Raw genomic sequence first — 11,250 nt, forward strand, 5'->3', positions numbered from 1 at the left:
GCAGAGATTTTCTCTACATACACAGAAGTACAAGACAAACAGTATTTATCGTCCGTACACCAGCAGCTCCTGCAGGCTCCCACTTATAATTACACAACAAATGTTCTCGATGCTGGTGCAGCTTGATTCTCCGTGAGAAATGTCAAGACTATTTGCCACTGATTATGATTTGACAGCCAAGAGACCTGCGGTTTGAGTCAGACTTGTATTTATCATCTGCTGTCTAGTCTGACCCCTCAGGGTACTGAGCACGCACAGGAGGCTGCAGAGTGTCTTGTGGCTCTGCGCTCACTATCGGCTGCACAACTGTTGCCATCTGCTCTGATCAAAAGAATGCTGTGTGTGTGCCTTTGCCTTTTCCCAGTCAGTGAACTCATCTGGCTTTTCCCGCAGATCACCCCATTGGTCGTTTTTGGCTGTCCAAAATAACTTTTTGGGTTGATTATACGCTATCCACTGCCAGTCCAAATTACAGCTCTGTGCTGAGATGGCCCCCAAACAGCCACAGAAACGGCGCGGTGAGTGAATGTGCACGATGCAAGCGTGGGGACAAAGAGAACCCAGGCCAGCAAAAGTCGCAGCTGCACAGCTTCCTCGAGCAATAAACCTTTAGCGAGACTGATTTGCAGCAAAACATCCCATTTGTACAGCATCAACAATGCTCAAGTCACCTCACCTTTTACTTGCTAAATTATTATCACTGGTCATTGCACAAATGCAAGACTTCTCAAAGTAAGCTGAGCCTTTTAAACCCAGCTTCAATGGGCACATTTTCATTGGTCGTTTTCAGTCAGCTGCATGTATTCTGTTGTGGTTCTGCAAATATGTCCGTTTGTCGTTTAGTATTAAAAATGGGAAAAAATGTTTTGCAAGTCACAAGTGAGTCTTAAGTCTTTGCACTCAAGTCCCGAGTCCTAAACTTTAAAATGTCAAGTCCTTAACTCTTTGAAACCTGGAGCAACATCACTTTCCTTGTGCTGCCTTCAGATGCCTTTCACTAGTATTTAAATCTTTAAACCTTGAGCAAATTAGTACAACTTCCTTCAAAAAACGGGGGGAGAACAAAAGCAATGAGCAATTTGTCAAGAAATGTTCCATAAAACTGCGCGACCTCCGGTAATGTAAAAAAATATTTTTTTTAAATCTACTGAAAAAGTCTCAGGAAAAAGAAAAAAGTCAGGGTAAAAAATATATTTTAATCATCATTATTACATATTTAAAATTATGTCACATAATTATTATCATCATTATTTGGGCACTTTTCAAGCATTTTTTAAGATTTTTTTTTTATTGGATTTATTTGTCAAAACACTGTGTTGCTGAGTAACTTTTTGCAAGTTTGCAGTTTTTGTAGGGGAACAAAGGGTTTTTTTTTGGTGTGATTTTTTTCAACATGTCCTCAGTTACAAAACATTAGCTCTTCATTATTCTCTCCTGAAGCTAAACTGGTTGCTGTCAGATCTTTTTCAGTTTTGTCCAGTCTAAAGTCACCAAATCTGTGACTTGAAACTTTTTCAAGTCCATGTCATGTGACTCGAACCTGCACCTGTTGTTTCAGATATGCTAGTTTTCTAAGGCTGTTGTCTTACCACAAAGCAAGCATGTAGTTATGCTATAAAACTGCTGATAAAATTCATGAGAACATGAAATAAACACAAAACTAACACTTTAACCAACAAGTGACAAGAAAGAAAATTAAGTGACAAGGTACACCATTTATCTTTATCCAAGTTAGGAAAAATGCATTTGTTTACTCCAAGTTTTAGGCTTTGGCATCTTTTGTGTTAACCCTCCTGAAATGTTGTGGGTAAATGTGACCTATTTTAAAATATGAAAATCTCTTGAAAATATTTTTAATAAATATTTTTTTCAGCATAAAACTTTTTCTACTGAAATGAATCCACTTTTAACTTAAGTAAGCAATTTAAAAATGAAAATGGTTTGTATCATAGAAGTACTGATAGGGTCAAATTGACACAGCAATGACGCTGGGAAACTCAGAAGTGTCAAATTTAGACCATTTGTTTCTTTGCAAATGTGAAACGTAAGTTCCTATCCTGAAGAGAGAAAATGCTTAAAAATGTAAATCTTCTTTTCTTTTTAAAGTTACGTTACATGGTATTTTGTATCTATGTAATTCAAAATTTCATTTAAAAAAAAGTAAAAATATGTAGGCCTATTTAAAAAAAAGAAAACCTGACATGATCTGTGAGAGGTGAATAACACCACTGCATGTAATATTTATTGAATTGTTAGTAATTGTGTTAGTAATGAGGTACAAAAAATGTTTATTCTGATTTTTTGATCCTAACAACTTCTGTTTGATTAAACATGAATCCGGTCACTCAGAAATAATCTTGCTGTAATGACAAATGAACATAACAAGTACAGATTCATAAGTACAGAACATTCAAACTATATTATAAAACTCTGGTTATTAATTCCCATATTGATACTAAATTTATGACAAAAATACACAAAAAAGATGAGAAATCCTAGGCACACTGTTGTTATGTTTTTAAGCAAAGGCAGAGACAGCACCATCTCCTGTCTAGTCGAGGTGACTGTCAAACATACAAGGAAATAAAACTGTATCCAAAAAAAGAACAGAAGTGTATAAAAAATGTTCATTTCAGCACAGAGACATTCTCCTCCTGTGGTGAGTGCATAGTAATCTGTTATCCCTAACAGTGCACCTGAGAAACTTCACCGTTAGACAGAGTATGTGGAGTGATGCCTGCTCCCTCCAGTCTGTTGTGATGGCTCTTGTCTTTAATGTTATTTTTTACTCTGTTGCTAATGGCGCAGGGGCAGCCTGTGTGTCTTACCACCTGTTTCCAGGCTATTTCTAATGACCTCCACTAAGCTTTCGCCAGACTCTCACATTACCACCTTAATGTTCCGGTTTCCTCTTTGGAAGATTAGTGCACTGCTGTTAATATTCCCAGCGGAAACCTCGCATTTCATAGACTGTACTGCATCACTAAGGCCATGCAGGAATATGTTCTGCTGCCCTGGTCCTGTTGGCTCATTAATGGCACAGTCTGCTTTCAGAAGAGCTCAATGCACACAACATAACCACCAGCTTTCAGCCAGATCTGCTGGACAAACTGGCAGCATTAGTGCTGTACAGGCTCTCATCCTGCTGGCATTACCATAGCTACAGAGTTTGTTTGTTGTACAAGGGAGTGCCCTCTCTAAACCACCTAAATATGACCTGTGGTTAGACCACTTTAAACTGCACGCTGCAGGGCAACATACACACACACGTGCACACACTCTCAGACTCAAACACGAACGTTAACAGCAGCCTTTTTTTTCCTCTGGCGGTAAATCAAACAAATTTTGAGTGGCTCTTTTTTCCAGTTCTTCAGTAATACTGCATTTTTAATCACTCTCCAAAAAGCCACAAACACAGTGGCTGCAGGGTGTGGTGGGACTGACCCAATTAAAACCTCAGTATACCCCAAGAAATCTGACAAAGCCATAACTAAACCTCAAGACTTAAGAGCCCTGTGTGCGTATTTATGTGTGTGTGAGAAACTATCTTGAGTCCAACTGGGCTATGTTACTGTGTTGCTGCAGGGTTTGACCTGATGGAGTACTTCAATGTGAGAGATATTCTGGGAACCAAAGTTGATGAAGGCTCGAGCGCTTACGTTCGCCTTGGTACTATGCCCATTGTACAGCAAACAGAGTAAGTGACCACCCTGTTATACAAGAAACAATTCTTTGCATATTTTCCTGTAAATATTTGTGATGATGTAACTTCAATTTAAGGCCAGAGAGACCTGTTAGGGAACCCTGGGGGAAAAAATTTTTTTTTTTTCTTCTACGCAAAAATATACAACATTGATTAAGGTTTTTAAGCTACAGTTGGTGATAGTTAAAATTAACTTTTTGTCATATTTCCTGAAACTGCCACGGCAGCCACAAAGAAGTAAGTATAGCTTGTGGAAAAAAAAATAAGATTCCTCCTCCCACTCACTGTGCCTCTAATGGCTTTTGCAAAAATCATGAAAACAACCAATAATAGCTAAGGGGTCTCTAATGCAGCTGTCATCATGTCAAATAAGTGCTTGTGAACTGCAATCACACTGTCAAAGTAGGCAGCACTGATCAAATCTAAATCAAGAGTTTGATACTGCGTTGCCTATTTCCAGCTTCAAATGTATTCAGAAAAAAACTTCAGTGTACTCTTTAGCTGTAAAATGTGTGTTTTGCTCTGTTTCAGCTCAAAGGTTTTCAACACTGTTGCCAGGTTGCAAACTTTCTCCTTTTACATCTAAAGAGTACATAGAAATATATATAAGTGTACTGTTTTGCTTTAAAATGAGAATTTTTTTGCTTAGTTTCAGCTCGACTGTTTCCAACATGTTGAACTTTCTCATTTTACAGTAAAAAAGTATGCTACATTATGTGTCTGTGTACTGTTTCTCTTGTAAAAGGAGAAAGTATGTGGCCACCATGTTGAAAACAGTCAAGCCCTGAAGAATCACACCCAACACCTAGAGCAAACTTTGTTATTTTACAGCTAAACATTACACTAAAATATGTTTCAGTGTGCTCTTGAGCTGTAAAAGGAAAAAGTTTATACCTACCTGGTTGAAAAAAGTCAAACCCAAACAAATTACGCCCACCACCTGGAGCAAATTTATTCAATTTACAGCTTAAAAGTACACTAAAATATTTTTCTGTGTGCTCTTTAGCTGTAAAAGGAGACAGTTTATGGCCGCCATGTTGAAAACCGTCGAACCAAAATGAAGCACTGCCCACTGGCACTTTCCACTTTTATAACTAAACAGTACACTAAAATATGTGTCTGTTTGCTCTTTAGCTGTAAAAGGCAAATGTTTGTGGGCACCAGGTTGAAAACAATCAGGTCAAAACAAAGCACTGCCCACCCACTTGAGCAAACCTTCTTGTTTGACAGCTTAACAGTACACTAAAATATGTTTCTGAAAACAATTAAGGACAGTAATAGGCAAAGCACAACAGACTCTTGATTCATATTTTATCACAGCTGCCTAGTTCGACAGTTTGACTGCAATTAACAAACTTGTGACATGATTGACCACTGCGCTAGAGACTCCTCATCTCTGATTGGTTGATTTTGTTTTAGTGCTGTAATTCTATTGGATGCATAATGAGGAGTAGTAATAAGTTTGTTTTTTTTCACAGATTATCTGTCTCATGTACTACTGTGTGGATGTAGTGAGAGTGCCAGCAAATCTGACAAAAAGTTATTTTTTTAGAAAAATGATAAACTACACCTTCAGTTAAATGTGTAAAGCAATGTCACTCTGCTTAGGGAAGTAGGAACAGTATTTATAGACAAAGCGGTTACTAGGTGAAACACAGACACTGTTTGATTTTGAGTTTGTAATTCAAAGTCTAAACTTTGATGGGGTCACTGCAAATGTGTGTTTATCACACAAGTCAAATAACGCACAGTTTATGCTAGCAATAACAATGTGCTTTTATTCTGCAGGGATGTGTTTCCTCAGGGGTTGCCAGATGAATACGCCTTTGTGACGACATTCAAATTCAGGAAAACCTCGAGACGTGAAGACTGGTACCTCTGGCAGGTTTTTGACAAATATGGAATCCCACAGGTGGGTCAGCCAAATGTAAACTGTAATAAATGTGACTATTTCAGTCAATTATAAAGAGTAGGCTCAACTCAGTGACTATTCAGATCCATATCAAATTATGTGCACAAAAAATAAAAATGGTATTTTTACTTCTAAAAAGCAAAGGTTTGCGACATTTCTAAACATTGTGCCTTATATTGGCTTTAATATTTACTTGACTAACATCCTATATTTTTCAGCCCCTATCATTAACATTTTCCTCTGACTTGTCAGGTGTCCATCCGCCTGGACGGCGAGAACAAGGGGGTGGAGTACAACGCTGTCGGCCTGACAAAAGATGCTGTCAGAGCTGTGTTCAAGAACCCCGAAGTTGAAAACCTGTTTGACCGCAGCTGGCACAAGATTGCCCTCAGTGTGGAGGCCAAGTCTGTGTCTCTGTACCTGGACTGCAAACACATCCAGACTCTACCCATCGAAGACAGGGAGGATATTGATATCCAAGGGAGGACGGTGATTGGGAAGAGGCTGTATGACAGTGTGCCAATAGATGTGAGTCTCTGCCCTGCATGTGTGGTAGTTTAATATACTCACACTCCTTTAGCATTGGCTACTGAGGTTGACATGTTCATCTATTTTTTTGATATCTGTGTCCATGCAGTTTGACCTCCAGAGGATGATGATTTATTGTGATTCCAAGCATGCAGAGCTGGAAACCTGTTGTGATATACCCAACGGACCTGTGAGTAGTAATTGTTTTCTACTTGCATTCGTCTTGTCTTTATCCAGTGCTACCTGGATACTTGGATTTTTAGCTTAAAAACAGCAAAGTAAACATGAACATTTAATTTTTGGCTTCGTTACCTGCTGTAGCTAACATGCACCAAGGCTACTTTTGTAAAGCAATTAAATACTACCAGTATTGCAAATTTTTACCACTTCACTCTACATGTTCCAGGCAGAATTAATAGAATTTTCTTCAAAAAACAATTCATACACTCGTACAAATTAACAAAAATACTCTCAAGCTTCACTTGTGACCCACTAAAGTGTGCACTGGTGTCTGTAGCTGCAGAGACCCTGCCTGTAATTTCTTATTTCGCTGTGCCGGGACTTCAGTGGTTGTAAACCTTTGGGCAGTGGCGTTTAGTCCCAGTATATTATAATGTGCAGGGTGTGAGGGCTGGACTCTATAAAAACATAACAACCTCAGGGCTGTACTAAGATGCAAGTTCAACAGAGCCAGGCTTTCTTTGCATGAGCTGGCTTAACAAAGCCTCGAGCCTCACCTGGTACAGTGTGGACCCCATGTAGGCTGAACGCTTGGCAGTGGCACAGGTTCAGGTCCTTTGCTGCGTGTCATCCTCACTCTTTCTCCCCTTTTTCCTGTCACTCTCCAGCTGCTCTGTAACAAAAGTGATACAAAGGAAAATTACTAATTTTTGGCCAATTTTTGGCAAGTTAAATGAATTTGCTAATGGAATAATATCTGTGAAAACGCCAAAAGACTAATCCATTTTCAAATTTTCAATTGGCTATAATACACCAGAAGTGTAAAACTGACTTCAGGATTGAAACACAATTCAAAGTGGCAATGTTATGATATGGTTTATATAACACAGTTCATATGCGAATAAACGTCCCTCAGTAATAATATAATTATATATTTAACTATTAACTATTTGAAACCTATGCCAATTCAAGAAATGGTCAAAAGATTTGCAAGAAATTAGTGAAATATTACAAGCAAATTACCCGAAACTAAGCAAAAAAAGAAAATAAAAGGATACAAATAAATGACCTTAAGAAAGTGTGAAAAATAAAATGTTATTTTCTTGTCTATATATATAATTAGAAGAATCACAAATATTTTTTTTCTGTATATGTTACATTTTTTTTTTTAAATTTTTCCTTTTCTGAAAAATATCTAATAATCTCAACAGTCATTTTCTTGTAATCTTTTACAATTTTTTTTTTTTTTTTTGCAATTTTCTGGACATTTCTGGTCAAGTAAATCAAGGAAACTTTTGTTACACAAGTTTTAATGCTTGTTAAAGGCGTCTGAACACAGAACAACAAAACTGATGTTGATCCACATTCTAAAAGGTTTCACTGTGCAATGCTTCCTGTGACTTTATAGAAGACTTGAAGAGCCAGTCCAGGCATTTTGGCTTGTCAGCAGATGACACTTCTGTAAAGTTAAAAACTGACAGTTAAATTCTGTTAAATTCCGTTGTGCGTCTGAAATGGTAAGTGTCCTGATTTTATGGAAAATATTAAAATTCACCTACTCTGTCCTATCATGAGTTTGTATTCTGGTGCTGCTCACACTGACACAGAAATGGCTGGACACAGCCAATAAACCTGTTAATAACCGTTGGTAAAAATGATCATTCTTGTCATGTGTGTGACAGCTGCAGCAGCGGTTTCACAACCACTGAAATGGCATTTGTCCTCTGCAAAAAAAAAGAAAAAAAGAAAAGAATCTCTGAATGTCTAAATTCAAAACAAATACTCAAATAATACAATATATGAGTCCAGCTCTAATAGAAAACCCTGGCTTTACCTTCAAAACAGCCCCAAGATACCACATCATAAGCACGCATCTAAAAGAGGCCGATGACCTCAGGGAGGAGGGGTCAACTTTAAATGTTGTGTTTACAACTGACAAATCCAACTGATCCTGCCCTTAAGCGCAGATAATTACCAAGATCAGCTAAATGCTAAGCTAAGCTACTTAACACATAGATGTGAGAGGGGTACTGATCTTCTCATCAAACCCTTGGCAGTAAAGAGTTTGTGTATTTACCACATTATTTCAATTTTAAAAAGCAATCAGCTGCAGCTGCCCTGATGACTTCAAAAATGGTAAACCAAGTGATGTTGCCTTAAAGTCATTTTTTTAAAGCCAGAGTGGTTCAGTGCTAATCAGACAGTCCTGACATTAGTTTAGTTTGACTATTAGTTCAGTAAATAAATTTGATCATTTCAGTGCCCAAAGAAAGTTGTCACAGAGGCCCCGCCTGTGCAGATCCCCACTCCAACACCAACCAGTGTGGAGCAGCAACGAGGCCCTCATGTGAACTGTTCCTGTCCTGCAGGAGAGAAGGTAAAGCACCTGCTTTTACCAGCCTTTATCCCTGTCTATTATTTTCACAGATGAGTGGGAATCCTCTCTGAAATGGCTTTCGAAAGACGTCTGTATTTTCATTTTCTCACAGGGAGAGATCGGTGCACCCGGTGCTTCAGGTCCTAAGGGTGAAAAGGTCATCTACCGTTGCCTTTAGTTTGTGTGATAAACAACTACACTTTCATTATGTTCCAGAGATGTTTGTTCTGCTGTTTTATTGTGTGTACATGCGTTTTCAGGGTGACACGGGCCTTAAGGGCGCCATCGGACTGCCAGGAAACAGAGGAGAGAAAGGAGACTCTGTATGAAAACTTAAAGTGTGCACATTTACAAGAGTAGTTTTGATTTTGATGGAAAGATAACTGATTGAGCTTCATTATCTTTAGTGCTGTTATAAGTTTCTGTAGATCATACACATTTCATTTATTTCACATTGCATGCCTTCCAGCAATTATCCCTGCTTTTCTTCCCGCCTCGATAATAATTGATCCTTATTGATTAATTATTTGCAGGGCAGAGTAATCTCTGTCAAAGGTGACAGGGGTGAGAAGGTAAGTAAAGCTGCTTTTCCCGATGCTGCATGAGAATCATGTTTACTCAAATACATGTTGTCTCCGTGCATATGTTATATGCATGTTAATCTTAAAGCCTGTTTTCTAATTTCTCTCCTTTTTTCCCTATCTTTCCTTCATGTTTTTCTTTAATCTGGTATTTTACATATATATTTATTTTTTTTACCTCTTTTCTGCCAGGGAGTGGTGAGGAAAACAGCTGTTATTGTCAGAATTACAGGACAGGTTACCACAGAGGATATGTAGCAGCGAGGGCAGGCTTACGCAAACGCCCACCCATTCAGTTCAAATCACAGCCTCTGCTGCCTGGCAGTGCCAGCTGGGAGTCTCACGTTATAATTTATTTCTTGAGACAAAATCCTCCGCATGCATCATTCAAGCTGTCCAGAGAGGGACACTTAAAAACGGCCACAAGAGGTCTGGAAGCGAGACATGCTCTTCTCACTCGTATTATCTACTTTGGTTGTGATAGTTTTGAGGATGCATATGTAATTCTGTTGAATAAAACAGGTGTATACTCATAAAAATAAAGGCACTAACTAGAACCAAATGAGATTCTTTGGTGTGTCCCCATAGGAGAACCCGTTTCTGTTCTTTTTTGGTTCTCTCCTTTCATAACGTTCCACCTGGAAACCCTTTCAAGGGTTCTACGTGGAACCAAACATAAAGGACAGCAGTGGATGAATACCCGAAAGCCGCTTGAGTAAAAGTACTGATATCTTAACAGAAAATTACTCAGGTAAAAGTTAAAGCCACCTATTAGAATAGTACTTGAGAACAAGTCTTAAAGTATTTCATATTTACTGTACTTAAGTTTCAAAGTAATTTTAATATGTTCAATTTAAAAGTATTCAAAGTAATTGTACAAGTAAATTCTGGCAATAGCAAGCAAGCAGTAAGAATTTTAAGAATAATGTTGTTTGTTTCTTACCACCTTAAAAATGGAGCATATATTACACTTGAGGAAAACCTAGGTCGTTTTTGTAACTTAACGCATTTTAAGAACAAAATCCAGTTTCACCTTCCATCTCATTCTTTCATAAGTTTGTCAATTCCTTTCTCAGTTCCTTTCAACTTTTCTTGTAAGTAACCAAAAAGCTCAGGGGGAAATGTAGTGGAGTAAAAATTAACAAAAATATCAAAACTTAAATCAAGCACGGATACTTAAAAAAAAAATTTAAAAAAGGTTCTACCCAGAATACCTTCCATGGTATTATGGTTCCACCTAGACCTCTCTTTCAAACCTCTCTGCAGGTTCTATCCAGAATCTTTCCACCTTCTAAGGGTGCTAACAAGCACCCACCCCGAGGGTCCTAACAAGAAGCCTTTCATTTTCTAAGGCTTTTCATCTAGATTTAACACGGGGGTGATTTAAAAATAGTAATTGGTAACATAACCAGCAGATTTCTCCCCCAATAATCTTGGTTTTAGTTTATTAGGTAAGCCTGGGACCAAGACAAACACGTCCAGGAGCGTTGAGCTTAAAGGGCTCCTTAAGGGCCGACACTTACAGAGCAACCTGCAATAATCCTGGTTCACAATCGTTGTTTTAGGGGTTGAAATCACATGAAATCACTACAACTACAGCCTTTATCATTTTAATAGTACAGTAGATTTTGGAACCTAAACCCAGCACCAAATTAGAACGGCATATAGATTGCCAAGTACCAGGTACCCATAGAAAGAAAAAGACGAATTTCAGCAGACCATGCCATGAAATGATAGTTATGATCTCCACTACAACAGAGCACAGGTAAAATGAATTAACTGATTTGAAAAATTAATAAATGTTTGATAAACTGAAGGTGAAGATCTTTAAACACCCGTGCTTTCAAAAATCCTTGAAGAACTCTTTCTTCCAAAAAGGGTATTTTGGATGAAGAAGTTTCTTAAAAGAAACCCTAAGTCTCGCAAAGAATCCTTGAAGAAGCCTTTGATTTAAAAAGTTTTCTTCAGT

General features: G+C 38.0%; 1 protein-coding gene and 1 long non-coding RNA gene across 4 annotated transcripts in view; one reads left to right on the forward strand and one right to left on the reverse strand.

The window, feature by feature from the left end:
• Positions 1-6,953, reverse strand: part of LOC121957879 — a 69,467-nt gene extending 62,514 nt beyond the window's left edge. The window contains exon 1 of the long non-coding RNA XR_006106797.1: positions 6,881-6,953. This is a non-coding gene — a long non-coding RNA (uncharacterized LOC121957879). The remainder of the gene's footprint in view (positions 1-6,880) is intronic.
• Positions 1-11,250, forward strand: part of col22a1 (collagen, type XXII, alpha 1) — a 71,853-nt gene that overhangs the window by 14,132 nt on the left and 46,471 nt on the right. For all 3 annotated transcript variants that reach the window (XM_042506667.1, XM_042506669.1, XM_042506668.1), the window contains exons 5-9: positions 3,586-3,697; positions 5,492-5,615; positions 5,868-6,143; positions 6,253-6,333; positions 8,584-8,700. In XM_042506667.1, coding sequence (XP_042362601.1) covers positions 3,586-3,697; positions 5,492-5,615; positions 5,868-6,143; positions 6,253-6,333; positions 8,584-8,700 — 710 coding nt within the window. The remainder of the gene's footprint in view (positions 1-3,585; positions 3,698-5,491; positions 5,616-5,867; positions 6,144-6,252; positions 6,334-8,583; positions 8,701-11,250) is intronic.

This window comes from Plectropomus leopardus, chromosome 18 (assembly GCF_008729295.1).
Source record: "Plectropomus leopardus isolate mb chromosome 18, YSFRI_Pleo_2.0, whole genome shotgun sequence".
NCBI classification, from domain to species: Eukaryota; Metazoa; Chordata; class Actinopteri; order Perciformes; family Serranidae; genus Plectropomus; species Plectropomus leopardus.